At 40.3% G+C, this 26,235-nt stretch overlaps 1 protein-coding gene across 2 annotated transcripts in view; it reads left to right on the forward strand.

Moving 5' to 3' along the window:
• Positions 1-26,235, forward strand: part of Rapgef4 (Rap guanine nucleotide exchange factor 4) — a 222,015-nt gene that overhangs the window by 177,036 nt on the left and 18,744 nt on the right. For both annotated transcript variants that reach the window (XM_077798824.1, XM_026389508.2), the window contains 9 exons: positions 9,086-9,236; positions 11,398-11,486; positions 12,319-12,349; positions 12,569-12,647; positions 13,819-13,965; positions 15,701-15,798; positions 20,667-20,792; positions 21,217-21,395; positions 24,280-24,370. In XM_077798824.1, coding sequence (XP_077654950.1) covers positions 9,086-9,236; positions 11,398-11,486; positions 12,319-12,349; positions 12,569-12,647; positions 13,819-13,965; positions 15,701-15,798; positions 20,667-20,792; positions 21,217-21,395; positions 24,280-24,370 — 991 coding nt within the window. The remainder of the gene's footprint in view (positions 1-9,085; positions 9,237-11,397; positions 11,487-12,318; positions 12,350-12,568; positions 12,648-13,818; positions 13,966-15,700; positions 15,799-20,666; positions 20,793-21,216; positions 21,396-24,279; positions 24,371-26,235) is intronic.

The following is a 26,235-nucleotide window of genomic DNA, read 5'->3' on the forward strand; positions in this document are numbered from 1 at the left end:
ACGCAGGGCCCTTACCTCATTCCCACCTCCTTAGGAAGGTAAGTCTGGTTGACCCCGCTTTGGTCACTGCTGACATCTCGGTCAAGTGAAAGCCAAGTACTTGACTACACACTTCCATGGAAACTGCTGGAAAAAAAAAATAAAAAAACAGAGTAAGTGGAGAGACTGAGGATGAGGAGGCAAAACAACACATATGCATAACTACTTAGCAGTGACTCCCAAGCAGGAGAGATGTAGACTGCAAAATTGGACAAGTGGATTAACCCCCGTGTTCTCAACATGGGACGCAAGGACAGTGAAACCCTTAACCACGTCCATGAATCACTTGCTTTAGCTGAGTGTTTTTCAAGTACTTAACATTTCTGGCTTTTCATAGCAGCCCTATGAAGAAGCCGGTATTTTTCACTGTGCTTTTTCCAAATCAATAAACTAGGATAATGAAAAATTATGATTTGCTCAGAGAAGGTAATTATTAGTACAGAAAAGATCTGAGCCCTGAGCCACTGACACCTATTTCTGTCCTTAATCCACATTGTGTGTCTCTTCCAATTTTGCTTTTAGCATAGAAAAGGATGGTAGAACTCTATTTAACATTAATATATCAGGCTTTTTATGTGCTAATGAGAGAGATTCTATTCATTAGATACAGTTTGGACATGATTTGACCTGATGAATACAAGTGCTTTATAATGAGTTTTTAAATCATATTTGTTCAATTTCTGTACTTTTCATCTCTAGCTTCTTTAATCTTTTTAATATCTGCATTTTTAAATTCAATTCATTTTTCCTTTAGTCTTAAAAGAAAATTAAAACCCTGTCACCTCTCAGGTATAACCATGGCTGATATTTTGGTGTGTTTCCTTCTAGTCTTTTTTCTATATAAATAGACATAGATTTAAATATGAGAATGGGATCATACTGTAAATAATTTTGTATGATTTTTCATTAAGCAGTATTTTGTGAATATCTTTCTATGCCATTAAATAGTTTATATATCATTTCATAAATATAAACATTACCATCCTTAATAATAAGACATTCTCATTGCAAAAAATTTCAATCACTGAAAAAAGAAAAGAGAGCAAAATTCACCAGGCATCTCACCATTGTTAATAATTTCATGGAAAACATTCTGGAATGTTTAGGTTTGGGTGTTATTGCCAAATTGCTCTCTTATTGTCTTATTTTCTGCTTTATGGTTAAACTCTGCCATGTTCTTGTTTGCACCATCTATAGGCTGGCCTTTAATTCAACAAGTGATCACAACTAAGTTAATATTATTTTTAATTTTAATAACTATCTGATTGATCCTGAGTATTTACACATCACTTACTTTATCTTTTCAATACCTATTCCTCAAATGTGAAGACCAAAGGACTGGTATGTTATTTATTTCATTTGACATATAAGAGAAGTCAAGGCAAGGGAGCCAAATAACTACCTGAGAGTCTCTATATACTGACAGATGTTTGGAGGAAGTCTATGTAGCACTGATATAATTAGACTACAGTGGATATTGTGGTTGACTCCCCAACATGTGTGCCTGTCTTTCCACTCATAGTAATTGACTACTCTTGGCAACATTGCTTCTCAAATTGCAGGCCCAAGCTATCCTGAGGTAGTAGAATTCGAGGAGAGGCTTCCTAGACTTCTAGGTGAAAACATTTTCAACATTCAATACAGAGAATTGGAGGTCTGTGATCCAAATTGTCAGCAACAGCTATCTTGCCAACATGAGGGAACCCTAGGATAAAGCTGAAATGAGCAGAAATCATCAAAAAATAGGGTCTATGATGACATCATCAGCATTTGGATTAGTTCTGAAATTTACCGTCAAGAGGTTTTCTCTTATGTCAGTGAATACAAGTCTTTGTTGTAAATGGACAGATTCTTACTATTGCTGCTGGAATCTTAAGTATAAATGGCTTACATATAAACTTACAGAGCACAGTAATTATTTGGTTGAATATTTTCTAATTAGCATACTAATTTTGTTCTGTCTAGTATTAAACATAAATTTTATGCTTTTGGCATGAAAATAATTTATTTTAGTTTCCTAAATTAAAAAGAAAAAATAGGGCTGGGGATGTGGCTCAAGCTGTAGCACGCTTGCCTGGCATGCGTGCGGCCCGGGTTCGATCCTCAGCACCACATACAAAGATGTTGTGTCTGCTGAAAACTAAAAAATAAATATTAAAATTCTCTCTCTCTCTCTCTTCTCTCACTCTCTCTTTAAAAAAAAAAAAAGAAAGAAAAAGTAGAATATAGACTTGCCCCTAAGTTTTAGCTAACACTATCTTTTATATATACTCATCCTTAGAAACAAATACAGTGGCTTCCTTTTCTGAAGGCAAGTTCTCCCCATCACTTATCACTCGTGAAACTGACTTGAAGATGTTGTTTTTATAAGTTAAGTTGGGTTCTCAAAGAGGAATATATATCAAAATATGCTTTTCTTATAGATGAAAGATTTACAAAGCAACATTGGGTTTGTATTTATTAGATGAAGTCAACTTTTTAGGAACATTCTTTAGATTTCTAAGAAAAAAAATTTCAGCTCAAATGTGGTTGAAGCCAAATTTGACCTTTGTAGTCCCCCTTTAATTCTGAAAAGTATATGATCTAGATCACCATCAGAATGGTTACTTCTACAGGTCTGCAATTTGAGAGTTTATTTCCAGTAAAGAAATGATATGATATGAACATGATATATCCCTAAGAGGAAGATGACCTTCTTATCAGATATGCAGCAAAGTATTTTGTATACATTTCCTCAACCTCATAGCAACACTGTGAGGTGTTGTAGTCTTTTAATTCTAGTTTTTACAATAATAAAAGTGAAACTGAGCAGCTCAGTAATTTGCCCCTAATGACACAGCTTGTAAATGTAGAAACAAGATTTGAACCCAGGCCAAGTGGGTTGCATTGGACTAAGTACAAACTCCTGGTTGGAGATTTTAAAAGAGAGCACTAAGGGCAAGAGATTTATAAAATCAGAGAATTCTAAAAACCCATGGGAAAAAAATATTCTGAGAAAGAAAATAGGAGACACATAAAGTAATTGACAGCACAAAATGAGATTTTGTGAGCTCAAAGTTAACACATGGATACAAGCACAGGAGTAGCCTGTGTTGATACAAAGTATCATAAAGTTAAACCCAGAAAGGCTAAATCTTAGAAAAATTCTGAAACTGTCATTGGAAATATTGTCAGAAATTTCCAGAAGGGGGTCAGTAATAACACCAATAGCCAGGGTTTACTGAGCAGTTCATGTGCTGCAGAAGCAGCCACATGTGTGTTCCCTATGTTATCTCATTTCATCCTTAACCAAGTTCCTAGGAAGCTGACTGAGGAGGAAACCAACACTCTAAACAGTCAATGGACTTAGCAAGGATTACACCTTTTAAGTGGAGAAGCAGAACTTGAACTTGCATTCAGGGTAGGAATAAACTCAAGCAACAGAGAGTAAAGGGCAAAAGGCCCCATGTTATAGTGGGTAAAGAAAAAGCTCTGAAGTCAAAAGATCATGTTTAAGATCTGTGTCTATCAAGCTGCATTACTTGGCAATTATCCCCAAGCTCTGTGAGCCCCTTCTATATAATAGGGGTAATTAGACTTGCCCTACCCTTTCACCAGGTTGTTGCAAAGATCAAATGAGGCTATGTGTGTGAAAGTACATTATAAACTTTGAAGTCCCACATGAATTTTGCCATTACTATTGGATACCATCATGAGAGGAATAGAGCATAATATAGAGTAGACAAAAGCTTCGTCTCATCAGTGGGCAGATGACCCCCAAAGTTTGTTTTCAGCTGCAAGCAGAGATCTTGTATGCAAAGCAGGGTTTTCCAAAACAACAACATTGAAGAGTATCAGTTTGAATGTTGATAAGTGTTTTATAAATAGCTGCATAATTAGCATGTACTTACTGCAAAAAGTATACATAATATTTTATTCCCTGTTGTAGGCTGTAATGAATCTGCTGCCTCTACATCCTAGGAGGTTTTCACTTTACTTTCCCTGTGATAATTTTAATACATGGAACCATTATTAGCTGAATTAAGAATAAGTAAATGAGCAGTTAAAAAAAATACAGAAAAATTACAGGTGCCTGTGGTGAGTAAGATAATAACTAGGTAAAAATATATGAAATAATTACAGTGTTTGAACGGCAGAACCGGCATGAGGAAAATGACTCAATGGAATATTAAGCCTGCTGTTGCAGGGTAGAAAGACTGTAGCCTGCACCGTGGCCTTCACACTGTTCTCAGCCCTGATACGGTGCTGTACACAGATCCTATCTGGCCTCAGCTGAAGGAACTGGTCCAGTTCAATGAAGACCATCACTCTGAATGCTTGGACTGGAGATAACAAACCAGTGATCAAAGGGTCTATGAAAGATGTGCCAGATGCTTTGGTATTTGTGTAGACTTACTTTCCATTTGACACTGAATTCTTTCTGAGAATATTTAGGATGAATCTATGATCTGTATTTGACAACTTGACAAAATACAACAATTTCAGGCAATTTCAATAGACATCTAAAAGAGATATGACTTTTTTTTTTTTTTTTTTTTTTTTTTGGTGGTGGTGCTGGGGATCAAAACCAGGGCCTTGTGCATGCAAGGCAAGCACTCTACCAACTGAGCTATATCCCCAGCCCTGCTAGGATATTTTTGAAGATTTTCTTTTGATCTTCTATATGTTCTAAAAGCCCAGTGAGATTGTCTTGGGGTAAATAGAAGCTCCAGTACCTCCTTGTAACCATTTCAGACAGAATCAATTACATACAAAGTCTTCTCCATGTCCCCTAAGAAACTGACCCAACAGATAGTTCAGGAAGAAAACGTTAAGTGACCTGCAGAGGGGCATAAGCCTGGATCATGTGCTGAGATCCAGTTCTAAAAACAGCATCACCCTACGTCAGTTTAGTAAATAAACATCTGTGAGGAGAAAGGCAAGACTTTGTGCGACAAATCAGGGGTTTTTGTTGTTGTTGTTGTTGTTTTCGTTTTCCTTTTATTTCCCCAAAGGCAAAATATTTAACTTTCAGGAGAAAATAGAGAAGGCCTCTCCTGGTCTTCTACCTCCCAGAAGACTGTAGGAAGACAGGTGACTCAGCCCTGGCTTAGATACTCCACACACTGAGTCAGTGCTACAGAACTTGAACTTCAGAGAAGGAAAGGGAGGAATGAAGAAGGAAGGGAAGGAGGGACAGGTGAAGGGAGGAAATGTCTTGGAATTTTTGCACCCCCAATGTAATTTATTCTTAGTAATTTTGTGAACCCAACCACTAATCTCTAGGCATTTTTGCCACTGTGGGTAATTTGTAAAGACCTACTGTTTGCTCACTGACAACTTTGGGCAGATCTCCTCTCTCTGAACCTCAGTTTCTTCATCTGTAAATATTTCCTCTTTAGGTTTATAGAGAGCGCCATATGATAATTTGAGCATCTTGAAGGTATTTTGTGAACCATAAAACTCTACACACATTAGAAGCATTATCATATTAATCTGTCCAACTCTGTATTCTGTCTTTTGTTGTGGGCAACCGATTTCTACATCAGAAGACAAGAAAAACCTTTGTTCTGACCCACAGAGATGATTGCAGATGTAATTATCCTGTCCTGTGACCCTAGAGATTAGTCATGAGTGTGCTACTGAAGTATTTGAATTGCTTCCTTAAGTTCAAGTCAAGAAAAACTAGAAAAAAATAATCTGGATTATAAGAATTATATTTACTTGAAGCCAATTTGATGTTTCAAACCATTTCAGTCTCATACAACTAGGAAACATTTCCTCCCTCCCTCCCTCCCTCCATCTCTTCCTCTCTCTCTCTCTCTCTCTCTCACACACACACTCTGTCTCTGACACACACATTTAACACATCATCAGTGTAATATGTCAGGTATGTCAGAGCTGTGCCCATCAGATCTCTAGCACCCAGCACCATGCCTTACTCAAAGTACTCTCTTAATTATTAGTTGGTAAATCAATTTGAATGATTTCTTTGCCCAAGTACCTTTAAAACATTTGAGCATATTTTCTTTGACAAGTGTATTAATTTATTTGAAAATACATTTACCTTTTAAAAACCATATCCACATGTTAATTGTCCTGTCTTGATGTTATCCTGCTAACTTTAGGCTAAGGCTCCTACTCTAAATACCAGCTTAGTAAAAGCTTCTGTTCCTTCTATATGATATTGCCATCTTTGAGTGATTCAGAATGTACTCATGCCTCGGGGCAGTGAAATATTTTTAAGATTCTAGTTTGTAGAATAACTTAAGGCACAGTGAGACTTTCTTTTAAAATTGATGTGAGGATCAAAAGTTATATTTGTGGGCTGGGGTTGTGGCTCAGTGGTAGAGAACTTGCCTAGCATGCGTGAGTCATTGAGTTCGATCCTCAGCACCTCATAAAAATAAAATAAAGTTATTGTGTCCATATACAACTAAAAAAAAGATTTTAAAAAAGTTATATTTGTACATTTTCCACAGTACAGGGTGATCAGAAAGATGTCTTTCATAGACATTATTGTTTAGATCTAGAAAAGAGGATAGAGAGAAGAAATCCAGCGTGAGTGATCAGGGTAAAGAGTATGGATGTGACCCAAAGTGGCATCAGGATATTCTAGAAAACTGACTTTGGGAGTGAACTTGGCCTAGTACAGTCTTTGAAACATTCGATTCAGAGTTCAGAATCTTCACTGGCTCATACTTAGTGAGTTTGGCCCCTGCCCCCATCTTAACCATTCCTACTTTCTCCTATGGACTCTCATGGTATGGAAATGTCAAAGTCAGTACCTGCCAAGGCTTGATACAATCCAGGTTTCCACATGTCTTAGTCCATTCTCTTTTTTTACACTAGGATGCCAGAGACACGGTAATTTATCAAGAAGTTGATGTAGCTTACAGTTTTGGAGGCTGGAAATCCACATCTGTGTGGCTTCTGGTGAGGGTTTTATGCTGTTCCATGTACATAGAAGCAGAAGGGCAAGCAAGCAAGCAAAGAGGGGTGAACAAAGGAGCCGACCCATTTTATAACAACCCCCTCTAGCAAGAACTAATCCGTTCCCAAGAGAACTAATCCAGTCTCTCAAGAAAGACATTAATCCCCATTAGGGATTAATGTCAAGAAAGACATTAGGCCCCATCTCCTGACAGTTCCGCATTGAGCAATTTAACTTCAATGGAGTTTTGGTGAGGAAAAAACCATATGCTAACCAAGCACCCAAAAACACGGTTACCATAAAATTGAACAAAAAAGAGCATACTTTCACTTTGTTAGCAGTACTTGCTTCTCTTTAGATCCACATTGCTTTAATGTTGTTGAATGTGATAGCTGAGAAAGAAGTTAAAAATTATTTCTTTTCACCTCCTTATTCCACAGGTGAGTACATACAGGTCTACAGCTGCTAAGTGACTCACTCAAAACTCATTTAGATAGATGATGACATCAAAGGAACTTAAAGCCTGATCCTCCAACTCTTGGGTGAACCAGTACCTAGATTTCAGTCAGTCAGGTACTACTGAGCTGGCATCCACTATGTCCCTGACAGTGCTGCTTCCTGCCACAGAAAATGACCATGAAGTGGGCCCAGCATTGCAGCTCTTTGGAAAGAAAATCCAACTTATGAATGCATACCAAAGGGTTAATCAGAAAAGAAATAATTTTCACATAAAGTGATCTTTCTTTTTTTTTATTGTAAGCTCAGAGAGAATTGTAGCACTACAGGTTGAGCAATTTTCTTTTTTATGAATCTCGTGCTCAATTTATGAAAGCCATTTTGCAACCCATTTACATGCAGTAAACCTTTGCTTTAAGGTTCTGTCATTTACCTTGATCATGATTATTTATAGTCTTTTTAGAAAAGGCCCTTTACTCGTTTTGCTCACAAGCACAGCACTGCCACAAGGCAGTTTTCGATGGTGCCTTTTAAGTCATGGTAGTGAGCTAAGACATGGCCAGTCTTGCAGTGAGCTATGAGGCTCAGGACTGGTATGTGATGGGAACAGAACTAGCTGGAATCAGGAGTATTGCACTTTCTCTATATAATCTCAGCATTTTATGCTCCTTTTGTGTCTGTTTGCTCACTTGTGGAAAGCAAATGACTCCATAATCTCTAGATTGGGAAATAGAGGTTAACTGATGTACCTTGTGTGAAACTTGCAGTGCAAGTTAAAAATACTAAGTTTTGTTTTTGTTTTTTTATGAACCAGTTGTCTATAATACAAACTATTATGATCACTGAAAAAGAAAGGGTATCCTGTCTAAAATATTTCTTGATGGCCTACTATAATTCATACAAGAATTTCAACCAAGAGCAGAGTGGGCACTCAACCCAGTATTTCTTCTGTTAATGGATAAATACAATTTCTAGATGAAATTTTCACTGTGCTAGGCACAGTATAGAATACCAGACAAATAATATATCATCCAAGTTAGAAGGGGTTTATAATTAAGCTGGCTAGCCATCAATGCCCAAATTGACAATGAAGCAGGTTGTGATTCTAGACAAGAGGAGAAGGTCTGGTGTAGTGTCTGTAGTCCCCACCAGAGGCCACTTCAGCATCTTCCTAATGCAGGTAAGCTGACCAGCCTCCAGCCTTGCTTGCCCACCATGATGTCTCTATCAGCTAGACTCCCAGCAGGTTAGACACCCACGTGGAAGAGTTTAAGTGCAGTGTCATAAGGGTATTAAAGCAATGTGGGCAGGATTATAGAAACCATCAAGAGGTGGCCAGGTACCCCGAGACAATCAACAGCAGGTGACATTACCACCCAGGAGGTGAAGGGCAAGGCAGAGGATGGGAGGGAATAAGAGCTATAACTAGACACAACTAGAGTACAGAGGACACATAAGTCCATGTGAAGCCCCATTCCTTGGGCCATTATCAGGTCCAAAGTGTGCAGGAGCGAAACAGGGTTCATGTGCATGTGGTGCAGGCACTTCATGTGGGCTGTCTCTTGAGGGCCTACAGGAGGAATTCAGTCTAAAGTTAGCATCTGTCACTCCTCCGTTGCAAGCAGCCCAGTGGAATGAGGGTGAAATGGCTAAATGTCTTCCTTGACCCCTCGGCACTTACCATGCACAGCCTTCTCAAGGTACAGAACAGGAGAGAATGGATTATGCCCTCAACAACAAGAGACGAGTCATCCGCCTGGTTCTACAGTGGGCCGCCATGTATGGAGACCTCCTGCAAGAGGATGACGTGGCCATGGCTTTCCTGGAGGTATGCAGGCTTATTCCTTTCAAGGCTTATTCCTGTAATACAGGAACTTACCCATGGCAAGACATCCCCGCCCCTCCGAGGGACTGTAATTGCCAGTTCTAGACTTTGTTAACATGTCCATTTGTCAGAAAGGTACTATAAGTAAAAGAAAAGCATCCACATTATCCCACCATTCTAATTCAATAAGTAGTGACTTTTTAATGTAGTTTCATCTGGTCTCTTTCTCTGTGTATTTCGTAGGGTTGTAATCACATCAGTACCCATCATTTTGCAAGCTGCTTTTTATTCTACACATCAGGATTTTTCCATGTCAACACATTCTTTATGATTAAAAACTTCTAATGACCATTCATCAGCTATGCCACAGATATATTTATTTGTACCCCGTATTGTTGAATATTTATGGCCTTTCCAGTTTTCATATTCCTAGACTAATTGTGCAGTGAACATTCTTTTGCTCGTTGGTCTGTCCGTGGTTGCTTATGTTCCTAGAAGTAGGATTACTAGATCCAATGGTAGATGTTTTTGAGTGAAGTAGACATTTTTACTAAGGAATTACTAGCACAGGAAGTGGGAGGCAATACAGTATTTCTGATGGTGTGTGTTTACTTTGTGAACACTGCTCAGGCTCAGCTGCCCTTTTCCTTTCTTTGGTTCTTTCCCCACAGTACAGCACTGGTCTAGGCATTGAGTCCTGGACTACTGTAGTCCTCCCACCCATGGAGGACGTAACCCAAGACCCCCAGTGGAGACCTGAAATCAGATAGTACTGAACCCTATTTCTTTTTGTTGTTGTTATTCTAATTAGTTAGCTATACGTGACAGTAGAAACCCTATTTCTACTATTTTATTTCCTATACATATATACATATGAGAAAGTTTTCATAGATTGTGCACAGTAAAAGATAAACAATAATAGAATAATTATAATTATAATAAAAATTATTTAAAATTTATGAATTGTTTATTTCTGGAATTTTCCATTTACATTTACAGACTGCAATTGACAACAGGTAATGAAGACCACAGAAAGCAAGACCCTAAATGGGATCAGGGGGATAACTGTACTTTCTCCTCCAAAACTTAGTGAGGCTCTTACTTCTATTTAGGTGCAAGACAGTGTGGCTTCTTTCATACCTTTATGACCTGTGTGTTCTAAAATGAATTCTCCAAGAAAATGCTCCCTCTCTCAAATTCTGTCATTTGGGGTGATGAAGGGGAAGGTGTACGATGGGAGGCCCCAAGGCTGTAGATTAAAGTATTTTGTAAATAATGGAGTGGCCCATCCCCGTGGAGTACAGGGCCTTCATGTAGGTGAACCCTGCACTGTGTGGTTCTCATGGTCTGCTGTAGAGACCACCACTTCTAAGCAGGACAGGGCACAACTGGGGCTGCTAGGTGATCGGTTCAGCTCCCAAGAAGTCAGCAGAGTCCCAAGTTGGTGGCACAAACTCAGCATAAACTCAGTACAGTGCTGAGGCCATGCCTGAGTTTACCACTGACAATTAATCACATGGGTGGTAAGTGTTAAATAAATAACAAATACTAAGATAACATTGAAAATAAATAATAAAATTTCCCTGAAAAAAATCTGAAGGGAAAAAGTATTATATCAGCATTATATAATAATTCATTTGCATTTTTTTAATTTTAATTTTTATTTTATTTAGGTAAAATATAATTTTTAAGTTAAATTATAATTCAATTAAATTATAAATTAAATTATAATCCAATTAAATTATAAATTAAAGTAAAGTATAATTCAATTAAATTATAAATTAAATTAAAGTATAATTTAATTTAAAATATATAATTTAATTTTTATTTTTATTGTGGTAAAATATACTATGAAATTTGCCATTCTAGTCATTTTGAGGTATACATATTTTGAGGTATATTTATTGAGTTCAATGACATTCATTTCATTCCATTGTTGTGCAGTCATCACTGCTATTTCTAAAACTTTTTATCATTTGCAATTTTGAACTTGAACTTATTGTAGTATTTTTTTTTCTCCCTTTTTCTCTCCAGTCCATGAAACCACCATGGTCTGGTAATGCTAGTGAGGCAGACGATATAGGGACATGTCTTAATTGCTCTCTACAGAAGCGTGCCCCTTTTGCAGTTCTTGTTAAAAGCCTGTGACCTTTGCCAATTACAGGAGTTTTATGTGTCTGTATCAGATGATGCCCGGATGATCGCTGCCCTCAAGGAGCAACTCCCGGAGTTGGAGAAGATTGTCAAGCAAATGTAAGGAAGGGCTTGGCTTTAGGGGTGTGCTTTCAGCAAGTAAGTGCCTGCCTTGCAATCAGAATACCTTCTGAAAAGTCCTTTACCTGCAGAAAGGTTAAAGATGGTCTTGTAATAGCCACAGTGTTCTGATTTAAGCAGAGGAGCCCAGGGACAAGTGGCAATAAGGCCAGATGAACACAAAGACTGAAACTACTGTCAGTTGCCTTCTATGCCAGAGCACTGCCACGAAGAAGCCTGAGAGGGAAGAGATCCTCATATGGATAGTCCAGGTCAATAAATGTGGGTCCCTGCAATAAAATGGTCAGTTGCATTTTAAGAAAATTTGAGAACAATTACTTAGATGGAAAATTCACTTTCCGCTACCAGAGCTATTGATGGCGAATATTTGTGTACAGAAGGTTTTCAGATGCTGTTACTTCAATTAAATATTGGAGAATGCTCTCCGAGATAGAGTTTGAAAGCTAGAAATCCTGGTGTTTAAAATCAGTTGTGCCTAGGATCTGCCTGTGATGAGAATTAGTATCTTTGACAGCAAAGATAGTGTTAAAATGAGGGAGACCTATGTTGCCTCCCAAAGGGATTCTGTGATATTATTTTCTAAATATATAAAAGGTTATATAAAAGCAAAGCCATCTGGAGCTGGGGTTGTGGCTCAGTGGTAGAGCGCTTGCCTAGCACATGTGAGGCACTGGGTTCAATCCTCAGCACCACATATGAATAAGTAAAATAAATGTATTGTGACATCTACAACTAAAAGTATTTTTTTAAAGTAAAGCAATCTAAAATAATAGTAATGTATTAAATAATGTGCTTTTTCTACTTCTCGTAGTTCAGAAGATGCAAAGGCTCCACAAAAGAAGGTAAGATGCATCAGTTCAGATTCTCTCATTTTCTATTCCCTGTAGAATAACAAACCCCCGTTATATGACAGTGTATAAAGTGATATATTTTTTATAAATAAAAACTATATTTGCTTCATTCCTTAACTCCTATTGTTTCTCAGATGCCTTTCTTCTGAGTTGCTAGTGTGGGCTGGTCAGTCCCCCTGATGGCACTCCCTGTGGTTATTGTTTTTATAGCACAAGGTTCTTTTGCAACAATTCAACACAAGTGATGAGAGGGCCCAGAAGCGCCAGCCTGTCCGTGGCTCTGATGAGGGTAAGAATTCTCTTCCATCTCCTGCTTGTGTAGGCTATTTATTATGCCCCTGGAATCATCTCCTTGAACCCACAGAAAAGCTCTTCTTGAAGGTGCCCTTGTGCAGGCCAATTATTTATGTTCTTGAAGTCCTGTGCCCAGTGCTAAGGTGCTTGTCTATACTTCCCTGACGCTGAGTGTCCCCAGCTGCCACCTTCATGTGAAAGAAATGGAGATTATCTTGAGCTGAGATGTCATGCAGCCTCTGGGACTAGCAGGTAGGAAGGCACCTGGCCTATTGCCGATGCCTGGGAGAAGGTGGATCACCAGGGCTATCAGCAGAGGAGGGCTCCTTCCCAGGGAGAGCACTCAGGCCTGGAACCCAGCCTCCTTAGCAGGAGGTGAGGGTGCTAACTTTGTTGTTTGGTTGCCAAGATTTCTCCAAAGAATCACAACCATAAAAATAAAATTTTCAAGTCACCAATGAATCTTATAATCTATGAGTGCCTCAAAAGGGTGACAGGAGCTAGAGTTGCTTCCAGGATTTTTGTGTTCAGAGGTGAGCCCGTGAGTGCCATATGCCTTCTACTGTGCTAACTACCAACTGAGCTGTGTGGCCTGGCCCCTAAACAGCAACCCACTGAAGCAAAAAGGCAGAATATCAACATATGCTAATGGCCTCAGGCAGAAGCAGTCCAGCTCAAAGAGTGTTGGCTCCCGGAGCCATGCTGGATAGCAGTAATCTAATAATCAGCCCACAGTATAGCACTTCCTCTGTCATGTAAAAGAAAGGCTGGGGAGAAGGGCAAACCCAGAACATTGGCCTAAACATACCTCTCATTTTTTCCATAATCTATTTGTGGGTATTTTATAAATATCTGCTGCTTTTTAAATTGGGGGTGGCAGCCACATGTGCCCCTATTCTTAGACCAGTGCTAAGGTAAGCCGTTTCGGAAGGGGGAATGCACAGGCATAGATGTGTACAAATAAACACCACAGCAAAACACCAGATGATGCAAATTTGGGAGGACATCTTAACATTTTGCCAAGTACCAGGGTTTTCTTAAGAACTCCCAAGACCTTACCTAACACGGGCAAGGCCCTGGATTCAGTCCCTAGTATTGCAAAAAAGAAAAAAATAAATAAAAGAACTCCAGAGACTAATTTAGCACATTGTTGACTATCCTTGCAGTGTTGTTTAAGGTCTACTGCATGGACCACACCTATACCACCATTCGGGTGCCTGTGGCTGCCTCAGTGAAGGAAGTCATCAGCGCAGTTGCCGACAAACTGGGCTCCGGAGAAGGCCTGATCATAGTCAAGATGAGTTCCGGAGGAGGTAACAGCCTTCATTAGCATTTGGTGCTTTTGCAAAATGAGGACACCTAAATAGAAACCATGTATGGCCATCCCAGGGTGACCCAGAAAGGTGACTTGGGGCTGTGTCTACTCCCATGAATAACAGAAAGAGTGTAGGTGAAGATGGGCTGGGTGAGTGCCTAGATCCCCTTTCTTATAGGTAGCCACTGTACAGCAGAGAGAGGGAAAGTGATTTATCTGAGGCAGTTGTAAGTACATGGAAGTCAGCCTGGAGTTCTTTCATTATAAACCCTTAAAAAAAAAGAAGGAAAAAAAAAAAGCTGCAGGTCTCAGAGCCCTGTGAAACATGGGCCCTAATAGGGAATCTAGCCCAATCAACTGAAGGCTCTAGACTTCTCCAAGCCTAAGGTTAGTGGTGGTCTAAGACTTGTTCCTTTGTGCTGATGATGGATGGTTCCTCGTTAGCCGCCCCCAGGTTACAATTTCTCTCATTGTCCCTGATCACTCTATGCTTTCCTGAAATGCCATGTGTTCATCTGTCCTATGTGTACTTAGCATGGCTAAGATAGGACAGAATGAGCCAGACATAGCCTGTGTCACTGAATTGCTCCCCCATCAGGGAGGAGATAGACAGTAAATAAACAGGGATGCTCCATGCTGGCAGGAGTCTTAAGGGATAGGCAGGCATGTGCAGCAAGAGGCCAAAGAGAGGAAAGGGGAGGTTAATTTCCTTAGTAATGATTTGTCACCATTGCAGGAAGGGGGTTCTTCAGAAATAGGTGGAGCCATTTCTACCTTGTCTCAAGACAAATGAGTCCACTGATGTAGGATTTTAAAATGCATGTTGGATTCCCAAGATAGCTCCTTCCATTCCTGCCCGAGCCACTCAGGTCCAGGATGTCTGCCCTTGCCAATGCCATTGTCACATTCTTCCTGTAGCTATCTTGGGCTCTTCCTTATTTCCCTTAGGTCTTTACCAAATGTTTCACTGAGACTTCTCTCCTTCCTTTACTTGCCTGTCTGAACTGTTCACTCCCCAACAGTATTTCCTAGCCCTTCCAAGCTATAGTTTGTTCCCTTGTCACTTCTCATCTGTCATGTTCCTTGTCTGCATCCCCTTCTATGCTATAAGATCTTCCTGGACTGGGCTGTTTTTTTTTTCCATATTGTTCCCTTCTGTATCCCCAAAGCCCGAAGCAGTGCCTGACACATTATAAATGCTAAATAAATATTTATTTATTAAGAGAATTGATTTTTTTTAAAAAAAATGTAGCAAGTGGTTGAATGTAGTTAATGCTATTGCCCTACAAATTAGGGAATATGTGAAAAAATAATAATAATACATTTTGCAACTAAAATCATGTGATATTTCTGAAACCCTCTAAGTTTTCTAAAAGTTATCTTCCCATCTCCTAAGTGCTGGGCCTTATTACCATCTAGAAACATAACTTGTTATATAAATGGCTGGTGCAGTTTTTATATATAATCACAGCTGCAGCACAGACCTGGGTGAATTGACCCTCAGGTATTTCGAGTCCTGTTGTGTGGTCATTTCTGATGGCATCCTGAGTGTCGCGTAGCTGTGTGAAAGCCGTGTCGTTTTTATTCAGTGGGTCCTTTCAGTCTTGCATTTTATGCAGTCGCTCTGCGGGTTCCGGTAATTCACAGAGCTGGCAATTTGTTGGTGTGATCAGGGCAGTGCGGCAATTCTCAGATGTATTTAATAGGCAATCTCATGCTTTTTATGTTCACAGAAAAGGTGGTGCTCAAACCTAATGATGTTTCGGTATTTACGACGCTCACCATTAATGGACGCCTGTTTGCTTGCCCGAGAGAGCAATTCGATTCCCTGGTAGGTGTGGATGGCCTCCTTGGAGCCACATCTACAATCAGAACAGCCTGTCTGGAGCTTCCTTTTACGGTCACATTGAACCTGGGTGCTAAAATATCTTGAAGGCTTCTTGGTTTGTTCTCTACTGAGGCCTGTTGGGAAAGCCTCAGGTCTCCGTTTGCGATGCACTGAGCTTTAGATTTTTGTTTGTGGAAATTAGCTGAGCAGCACCATTCTGGGGGCAGAATGCAGCTTTCTGTATTTCTCATTGTCATTCACTTCATTTAAATGTGCTCGATGTGAATATTAATGTTAATACTTAGACCAGGATGAAAATAATCTTTGTTAAGAGCAAGATGTTGCTACTTGTGAGACTTAGATTGCCATTTAGAGGGATGTAGAAATGCACTGTGGCAAAGCCACCCTCGACCTAAGAGAAATGCTCTTTCCTGGAAGTGTTCTCTCTGCCTTGCAGGGAATGCCAGAGGCCAGAACCCTTCCCTAAGTCTTCAAAACATTTGTTCCCAGCCACACATAACTTTCCATGAGCAAAACTATGTGTTCATTTCTATTTATCCTATAAAAATTAGGCATGGGAATGAGTAGCTGTTAAAATATCTTAGAAAGTCTATAACAACAGTTCAGAGAGTTGAGAAACTAGTTTTCTGGACTTTGAACACACAGGGCTTTCCCTTCTAAGGGAAGGACTACATGAGAGGTAAATTGTATGGAATTTCAGGGAGATGTTTTAATACCCTAAGAGTACATAAACAGGTTTCAAGTTTAACCAAACCAGCTTTCTAGGTAACTCAAGAATCTTGGACTGGTGGTTTGAAAGAGCACTTGCTTAGCATGTGTGAGGCTCTGGGATAAATTCCCAGCACCAAAAAAAGAAAAAAAAAATCTCCTCTTTGGAATTTTAGTGCTTATTTTTCCTGATTATGATCCTGATTTCTGATTTGGGGAAAGTCATTTTTACAGTATCATGTATTTCTTTGGAGAAGAACTTCACAAACATGGGATTTATCCATCCTGAACCTTACTGACCACTCCACTTTCCTCAGCCATCAGCACCAGAAGATCAGAATCAGCTCACATGCCTTTTCCTCTGCATTCATTGTTTCTTTTGTGTGTGTGTGTGTGTGTGTGTGTGTGTATGTGTGTGTGTGTGTGGTGCTGGGGATTGAACCTAGGACCTTGTGCATGTGAAGCAAGCACTCTACCAACTGACCTATAGTCCCAGCAGCACCCTCATTGTTTCTTAATAAATATCTCCCAACACTGAGGGATAGGAAAAAAAAAGTTACAATTGAGTTGTGCTTCCTCTCCTGGAAATGAAAGCCGGTCTCACTGGGGCCCTATGGAGGATGCTGTGTGACATGTTTACCTCGCAGTGTGCAAGGGCCTCTCTTGCCAGCTGGCTCTTGGCTGCAGAGACAAACGATGTGGGGGATAGACAGACACATGGACTGTCTCCAGCTCCCTGTGGGGCAGATACTAAACTTTTTAAGCCTCTGTTTATTTGCACACAATCCTGCAGCTTTCCAAGTTCTTAGTCCTTGCTTATCTTCCATTTTAAGTCCTGAGTAGGTGAAAGGAATGTACTTTGCCACAAGCACCCTGGATGGGAACTTCTTCCCTGAGGGTACTCTGCTATCCACTGCGCTCACAGTAGGGAACCTCACTGGCCACTTTGCCAGAGCCCTGGGCTTCCTTTTCTAGCTTGCTGAAGTTTTCCTTGGAGGACAATATTTCTAGGAAGAGTTATGTAGGGGATGACTCTGCAGTACAGAATGTCGTCCAAACCCTTTGATCTATCAACACATACTTACAAAGTGTCTGCTCTGTGCTCAGGGCTGTGCTAGCTTCTGTGTCCAAGAGGACAAGTGCCCCAGCACTTCTGTCCTTAGGACAGTTAACAATCAAATTAGGGAGAGGAGACAGTACAGTTAACAATCAAATTAGGGAGAGGAGACGAACCCATGGAGCCTGAAGAGAATAAGTGTTAGTGTTAAATTATGTTATCTGAAATTAAGAAGTGTGTTGGCATTTAGCCTAGTGGTTAAGGGCTTGAACTCTGGAGCTTTCCTTTCTGGACTTTTTATGTAAGTATAAATGTAGTACAAAGCAGATTATAATAAATCCCACTATGCTGTCATTTTGTTCTGCTTTTGATCCATTCACTGCTTCCTTAGATTTTTGTACCAACTATATCATCACAGCCATTGTGGATGATTCTGGCTCTGGGATGGTCTCAAAGAAGGCTCCATCATGGTCCATGTACCTCAGAGAGCTCACAGCGTCACCAGTGGGAATTCAATGTAGTAAATGTCATCACAGAGCTCCGCACAGTCTGTGCAGTGCAGACCCTGAGGGAAGCTCTGCTGTGCCTCATATAGGAAGCCTCCACAGGAATATCTATGAGAAATTGGCCCACTGAGATGCTTCCCAAAGAGCCCAGGGTCAGCCTGAAAATTCCCCCCACTCCTGAGAGAGAAGCAGCTTGCTGCTTGGAGCACCTTGTCAGTGAGCTCCGGAGGAAGGGGTCAGCTGCCTTTTGCCAAGAAAGAGGGCGACTTGGTGAACCCTGCCCACTCAAAGTAGAGAGTCTCCAGGGCTTTCTGTTAACTCTGTGAAGGGAGACAGGGATGACAGATCAGCATCCACAATTAAAATACCTTGGCATCTTTCTTATTACTGTAATCTGCTTGGGAGATGTTGGGTTAATGTATCCTCTATAAAGCCTCAGGTGGAACCAGTGGGCAGCTAGGTAAACTGAGTCTCTGCAACCTCAGGGAGAGGGCAAGCGCAAAGTGTGGGTGCTGCCCACAGGATCAGAGGGACTGAGTTCACAGCAGCAGCTGCAGGAGGGAAAGGAGAACATGGAGAGCCAGTCTCACCTGAAAGGTGGTCCTAAGACCTGGAATTTAAACTCTTCCCTATCGTTTCTACCTAAGGCCTCCCCGCCTTGTAAACCATTGTCCTCGTTAGCTTCCATGAACTATTTTTTCCATCAGTTTCCAGTCGGTTCCCTGTTTTAGAACCTTGGAATCATTGTCCTGCCTTCCTGTTCTGTGTCCCCTGCATACAGTGAGTCAGGGACAACACTCCAGGTGTGCTGATCACACTTTCCTGAAAATTTGTATTGCAAATTTATAGCCCTTCTGAAAAGTGAACTAATCTGGGAGAGGACCCCTCTCTGCTGGTGTTTATATGTTGCATTTAAATCATTCCCACCAAAGCCTCTTAAGAAGCCTAGGGATTCAGACCCCAATTTACCAACTAAGAAATTATGGCCCAATGTACTAGAGCTAGAAACAGTTAAGAGATTAAGGAATCAGTCCAAGTCTCTGTAGTTACAGTGGGTTGATGTTTAGTCTGTTGCTCTCTAAAGCTGACACTCACCTGGTCTATGATCTAGTCTTCCAGTGTCTGAGTTATTCATCCATTCCTCAAAGAACTTTCTAAAAGCTGTTCAAGCTGTCCATTTTGTCCCCCTATGCTCTGCTCCTGCCAAGCAGTTCCCCTGATGGCTTCCCTACCTTCATGCCTTCCTGGTCATCCTTCATCCTACAGTAAATCATCTAAATACTCAGGCGAAAGCTTACTCTTCTAATCCACTGGTGTGAGTCTGCTATATCTATCAAAGCCAAACTTCTTCCTCCAAGAACCCTTTCAAGCCACACATTCATTGCAAATATCCAGTAACTTTAAAAGTCTCATTCAGGTTTCCCCACCTGTTTATCTCTGTACCTGGGAGTCCTGTGTGTTTGTATTTCCATTTCTTTAGATGTGTAAATGAAGCTCAGCAGCTGAAGGTACCCATGTGGAGTGTTGTGCTTGCTAGTCAGGACTGACTCTTTTACACTGTGAATTTGATGTTCTCTTAGGCTTTAGCCTCTTAGATGCAGGGACCACCTACCTACTGAACATTTAATTTCTTTAGTGTAGAGGTTATTTATAGAATAAAGTGTTTATGGTGATCATGATGAAGATGATAAAACATACAACAAACATCAGTACTTCTGATATGAATATTGAATATACAAATATTTAGTATATTAATATGGTTAGCATCATACTGGGAAATATTTATTCACTTTTGTTATTTTGTAATATATCTACTGCCTCTTTCATATATAGATAGATATTAATGCATTGTATATACATTTCTTTTGTCTCTGTATCCTTTCTAAGGAAAAGAATTTTAGATCATTTCTCACAAAAGAAAAATGAGATAAGTAGATGGAAACTTTTGACCGAGGGTCTTCCAGAAAGTAGCAATTTGGTGTGTTAATGTGTAGCTCCAAACAGTACAACCCTGTGAATATCATTCTCAGTCCCCCAAATGCCAGGGGTTAGAGGAATGGGACATTGTGTGTGACCTCAGCTCCCTGCACTCTCCATCTCGCTGCCCCAGGCAGTGTGTTGAAGATGGAGACACAGTGACATGACCAGTCACCAGCAGCAGTGAGGAGCACCGTGGATAAAAGTCTAAAACTGCCCTGACCTATCCCTTTGTAACAGCGTCAGTGGGAAATAGGAGGGGGAGAGTCTCCCAAAACTTCATCCATCTTTACCAGGGAAAGAGGAGAGTTTCTCAGGACCTCCCAGACCCAGCAATAAGAGAACCTCTTCAAGTCACCCTTCACTGAATCTTATTTGCTGGGGTCCACATTTTGGTACCACATAATGATGGTGGTACCATAGAGACAACACCAAAGCAAGTAGCATTAAGAGTAATGGCATCTTTCTCTTGAGTGAAAGTTTCAAGATATTCTTGGAAACATTTCCAGAATCCTTTGCCCTCAGAAAACCCCTGAAAATATTCAGCACTATGCTTTTGTCTGTTTTGAGATTCTGAGATATTTTTGCATTATCATCCACAGACTCCTTTACCAGAACAAGAAGGTCCAACTGTTGGAACAGTGGGAACCTTTGAACTGATGAGCTCCAAAGATCTAGCCTACCAGATGACAATTTATGATTGGGAACTCTTCAACTGTGTGCATGAGGTAAGGCGCCCAAGAGGGTGCATTATTAGATGCAATAGCGACTTTGAATGAAGCCCCCTGGCCTTGCTCAACTCTGTGTATTAACATGTGTTGCCATATGGAAGCCACATGACAGGTTTTTTTTTCCATATTGTATTTATAAATAATGCCTGTTATGAAGTCTTTAAATATTAAAGAAAATTTTTTATGGTGCTGTGTTACGTATGCTATGTCTTCCTAAGTCTATTAAGCCAGTAACACCTAGTTTATGTTTATGTATTTAACAGGCATCATAGAAGCCCTTCATATTTGCAGGGCATGTCGCATCCGGGTCAGTGATTGAATTCACATTAATGCTGACCGATAGAACAAATTGGAGAAGCCAGGCTGGCTGGTGTTTTGATTTAAAAACAAATAAGTGAAATTGTTTTCCTTTCTGTTCTAGCTGGAGCTAATCTATCACACATTTGGAAGGCATAATTTTAAAAAGACCACAGCAAACTTGGATTTGTTCCTGAGGAGGTTTAATGAAATTCAGTTTTGGGTTGTCACTGAGATTTGCCTTTGTTCCCAGCTCAGCAAACGTGTTCAGCTCTTAAAAAAATTTATTAAGATTGCAGCCCAGTAAGTATTTTTAACTTGGGAAGAGAACAAAATCTCTGAGCTGTGTTTTCATTTGGTTTTCTTAGACTACACCTCAAAAAAGAAAAACAAAACATAGGAACTCCTTGTGCACAAGGACCAGCCATTAGGGGCTCACAAATAACTGAATTTTTGTAAAAGAAAAATGAATTTCTTCTAATTTTTATAATATTTGACATTCCTATATAAATTTTCATCGTATAGCATTAATTCTAAAGTCATAACTATGACGTTTTCTTTTTTTTTTTAATTTTCCTTTGTTCTGAACTACTCAGAATTTTTTTTATCTTCTTTGGTTCTTCCAAAGTTGCTTTGCACAAAGTCGTTCAAGAGGCTCCTGAAATCAATGTCCAGCATGACACATTCTCACCAGGAGAGGGCAGTGGAGCATGCTAGTACAACAGCACATCCAGCTCAGCTAGAATAAAATCAGTAAAATGCATGAAGGCGAGCTAACCTGGTACAAGAAAATCATCTCCATAAACATCAGAAAAAGCAAACATCTTATAAATATTCTATTTAACAGCACTTCGTGGGAAACAATTTATTTACTGCAGGGGCCAGTTAGGTTTCTCCCTGACATGAATTTCATCTTCCCTGGCTATTTAGATATGCCTGACAACCTCCTGTTTACTTCCATGTTTTTGGTATCACCACAGTGCTAAAAATAAAAAGCTAAATGTGGCCTGTGGCTGTGAGACTCCTCTCCTTTCTAAAAGCACAGGGAGGTTGGGAGAGCAAATGACCCCAGCCAGGCAATTTTCTTGAGCCAAATAGTTGAGATCCCATACGGTGTCTGATTCCCAGGGCTAAACAAAGACATACAGGCTGCTCGATATTTTATAGACAGCAGCTTGCCAAGTGCCTTGAATTATTTTGCCAGAAATTCAAGGGTTTGACAAAATACCGGATCCCTTGGATTCAAATTCTGCTATCTCTTCATTTGGAAAAGCTGGCTGTTTGAAGAAAACGATTTGGTAAAACGTTGCATATATGCATTTCTGGTTCAGAACGTAGCCACACTCTCCAGGAGCGTGAACAGCCTCATTGCAAAGAACAAATGCCTTCACGTGTTTGGAATGAGTGGATTATGGAAACTGTGACAATGTGTGCTTTCCCATCATGAGGAGCACATTGTCTCTCACCTCAGCCTGGCAATGTCAAAAGCAGCAAGGGAAAGAAAGAGTCGGTCTGTACACAAATGTGGGGATGCAGAAAACCCTTTGGTGCTCAATCCTGTTATTTTACAGAGGCAAAAAAGAAGAACCCCTCAAAAAAAAAAAAAAAAAAAAAAAAAAACCAAGAATCTTTTTTTTTTTTTTTTTTTGCATGATTTTTCCTTTCTTACCCTGCTTCCTTCTGATTGTGAGTGAGTGGGTGGACCTGGCCTTCAGTGTACATTACTTAACCATTATTAAGCCCTGTGCTGAGCTTGCTGTCCTATAATGGAGCTGTTCACAGCCCAGTTGGAGAAGATTGTAGACTTTCATTGCTCCAAGATCTGCAAGAATGAGATGGAAACCTGGTGGCAGTCGTGTCTGTCCTACTTGATGTTTTTAGAGAACCACAACATATTCGATTCAAGCTTTGTCCTGTCCAGAACTTTGTGAAGTTGGAGAGGGGAGGCAGGTGGTGGTTTCCTTTGATTCCTAAAGGAAACTTAGGTGTGGAGAAATCTTGTGACATACCATGGGTGATGAAGTCACCACAGGTCTACAACCCAGCATTTATTCTTTCAAGATCAGACACAAGACGAAGGCAAATACAAATAACTGCACTCTCTGCCTTCAGTCCTGGTGTCTCTCAAATAACTTGGAAGCCACTACCCCAGCACCAGGAGACCTTGCTGGTCTTCTCATGAAACAGACACATTCTAGCTGCTCTATATTCATTCCCATTTCCACTCAGACCATTGAAGAATTACTGTTGCTACCTTTGCAAGAAGAAACTAGGTAGCGAATGCAATCATTTACTTGCATTTTATAAAAATGTTCATCCAAACAGGATCTAACTAGGAACTAGTAAACTTAGATAGCCACAGTGATTTAAGGTGAAGGTTTTGTGCGTATTGCAAAATGAATTATTTCCCTTTTCAGGGACCTTATATGAAGAAGTTGAGATTCCTTTTGTTTTTTGTTTTTTTTTGGTAATTAAACCAAGTGCCTGGCCTAGATATCACCATTCTAATAAGAATTTCTGGACTTGTTCCACATGTTTCCTCCCCAAGTATATATTCTTAAAAGCTAATAGTAGCACAAGTACAGATTTAAAATGCTCAGCTTCTTTGATGTCAGGAAAAGGTTCACCTGTCATCAATTGTTTAGGTCACTTCTCACATTCACACTTCTGAGATTTATTCCTTTGGGATCATGCCTTAAAACTTGGTAGTTTTCAACACCTGAGAAGCATTTGCATGGCAGGTGGAAGGCAGGTGGCTGCAGCCTTATGGCTTCTTAGCCCCACTCCAGCTACCAGGGAAGGTGTCCATCCTCAGGCTAGAGGTCTGGAAGTCTCCAAGGACATTTTCCTTTTTTGCTTCCTGTCCCCTAGGATGTTTTCCTCAGGTCTTTCATGACATTTAGCAAATTTGAAATTATAACAACTTCCAGGGGAAGTGTCTTCAAATTACTTCTCAAAACTCATACCTCATTGGCCAAAACCATCAACTTCCTAAAATGACAGGGAGAAATCAAACAGCAGAATGCGGTTACCCAAGTGGAACTTACACAGTGCCCCAAATCTATTATTGCTCATTCACATAAAGGAATCCTAAAGAATATTGATGGCTATCAGAAATAGTACTCTAATTTTTTTTATCTGACCGAAAAATGGCATTTTACTCAAACTCATCTCTCTTGTGTTTCAGCTGTAAGGAATACAGAAATCTGAATTCCTTTTTTGCCATCGTCATGGGACTAAGTAATGTTGCTGTTAGCCGCTTGGCACTAACGTGGGAGGTAAGCTTCAGCTGAGATCCAGCTGTGACTTTTGCCTTAAGAATAAAAACACAGGGCTGTGGTTGTGGCTCAGTGGTAGATCGCTTGCCTTGCATGTGGGGGGTACTGGGTTCCATCCTCAGCACCACATGAATAAATAAAATAAAGGTATTGTGTCCATCTACAACTAAAAATTTTTTTAAAAAGAATAAAAATGCAGGCTCACCAATGGGCTATTTTTCTAGAAATATCACTCACTCTGGTATAGTAATGTAAAAGTTGGAACCTTTGGAGGGAGATGGCCTGTCTCCTTTTTCCAGTTGCGACAGAATGAGACTTTAAAAAAATATCGTCCTTTTCTCTGTGGGAAAGGGCATGGGAGAATCTTAGCTTCCTGATCTATACAATATAAATAATAAGAAGTCCAGTTCATAGGTATAACATGAAGGAACACCATTTGCTTAGAGGATTTGTAAAGGTTTTGCCGTAGATTCCATTGTTCTCTGAAAACTCTGCTTATTGCTTTTGTTCCAAGTCTTACCTATGACTGAAGGAGGACAAAAGATCCATGTTTAGCCAAGTCATCATTTTGCTCCTGGGAGAAACAGCTCAGAGGCCAACTGCTTAGAGGGGCAGAGCACTAAGCATCTCTTAACCACCTGGCAGACTTCTCTCTCGGTAGAGGAGCAACAATTGACTAGGATTCTGTTTGGGGCAAAAGTTATGCAGGTGTGCCATGAATTTCTATAGCAAACAGGATGAGTGGTTTGTTGATATTTGGTTGTTCAAAATATCTTCATTTATCATGAGTTTAGTGCTCAAAATGTGCTTGACCTCTTACATGTGACATACAGTTGAAAGGAACACTCATCTCCAATAGAACATACACACAAAAATAGATTCTTACTAAAAATTTTAAAAAAAGTATGGGAGACACAAAAAGAGGGCAAGGAGTCTATAATAGACTCAATTTGCAATGGTGCTTAAAGACAGCTGTCTGCGTCTCTAAATGTTTCCTTTGAAATTACTTTCCTCCCCATTTCCTTCTTGAAACTATTTTCTTTCTCTGTGTCTCCTAAATGTTTCCATTGTTTATAGGGCAGGTCCTCACAAGTCCTTCTGTCTTGGGTTTCTCTTAAAATTCCAGGCAGATGCAGCACACAGCAGCTCATGCCCTGAATATAGGAATGAGGGAATTGGTGAGGCCTGCATGCCACGCAGCTGTATCATCTTCCAGCTAGCAAAAGGACAGAGCTAGAGCCGCCAACAAATCTAAGCAATGAAGCCATTGCGCACCGCCCCTGTCTTATAGCCCAAGGCTCTTGGGATCTTTAGAGACCTAGGGTTCCCCTCAGATAGTCTGCTCTCCCCAGCCTGCCTTCCCCAATCTACTTCCAGCTTCTAATCCCTGCAAGGAGTCCAAAGGAGTTGATTGGGAAAAATAAAAGAGGCATAAAGCCTCATGGGGGTCCAGGGAGGCCTGGTGGAGGTGCCACATAATAGCAGAGAGTAAGACCATAGCATGTGGGAAACACTAACTGAGTCCCTTTCCTGCTCGGAAAAGAAAAACCGGAGGCCTCTGGGGAGGGTGCAGCCAGCAAAAGAACAGAACTAATTGGCCAGTCCATGGTCGGCAAAAGGAGATAGTTAATTGGCTAGTCCTCTAGTTTCCACCAGGGATAGGAGTACTTTGTGTCTCTGAGCTTCTATTTTCATCATTGTGTGTCACTGACAAGAGAAGATGAGGCTTTCATCATTCATAAACCTTTCTTTTTAAGGTGAAATGTAATTGTGTAGTCCGATAGGAAGAGCCTTCATTCAGGAGCATCTTTGATTTGGGTTGATCTCCCTGTATTTTGTGAGAACGTCCCAAGGGTTTCCCAGAC

Source organism: Urocitellus parryii, chromosome 1 (genome assembly GCF_045843805.1).
Source record: "Urocitellus parryii isolate mUroPar1 chromosome 1, mUroPar1.hap1, whole genome shotgun sequence".
Classification (NCBI taxonomy): Eukaryota; Metazoa; Chordata; class Mammalia; order Rodentia; family Sciuridae; genus Urocitellus; species Urocitellus parryii.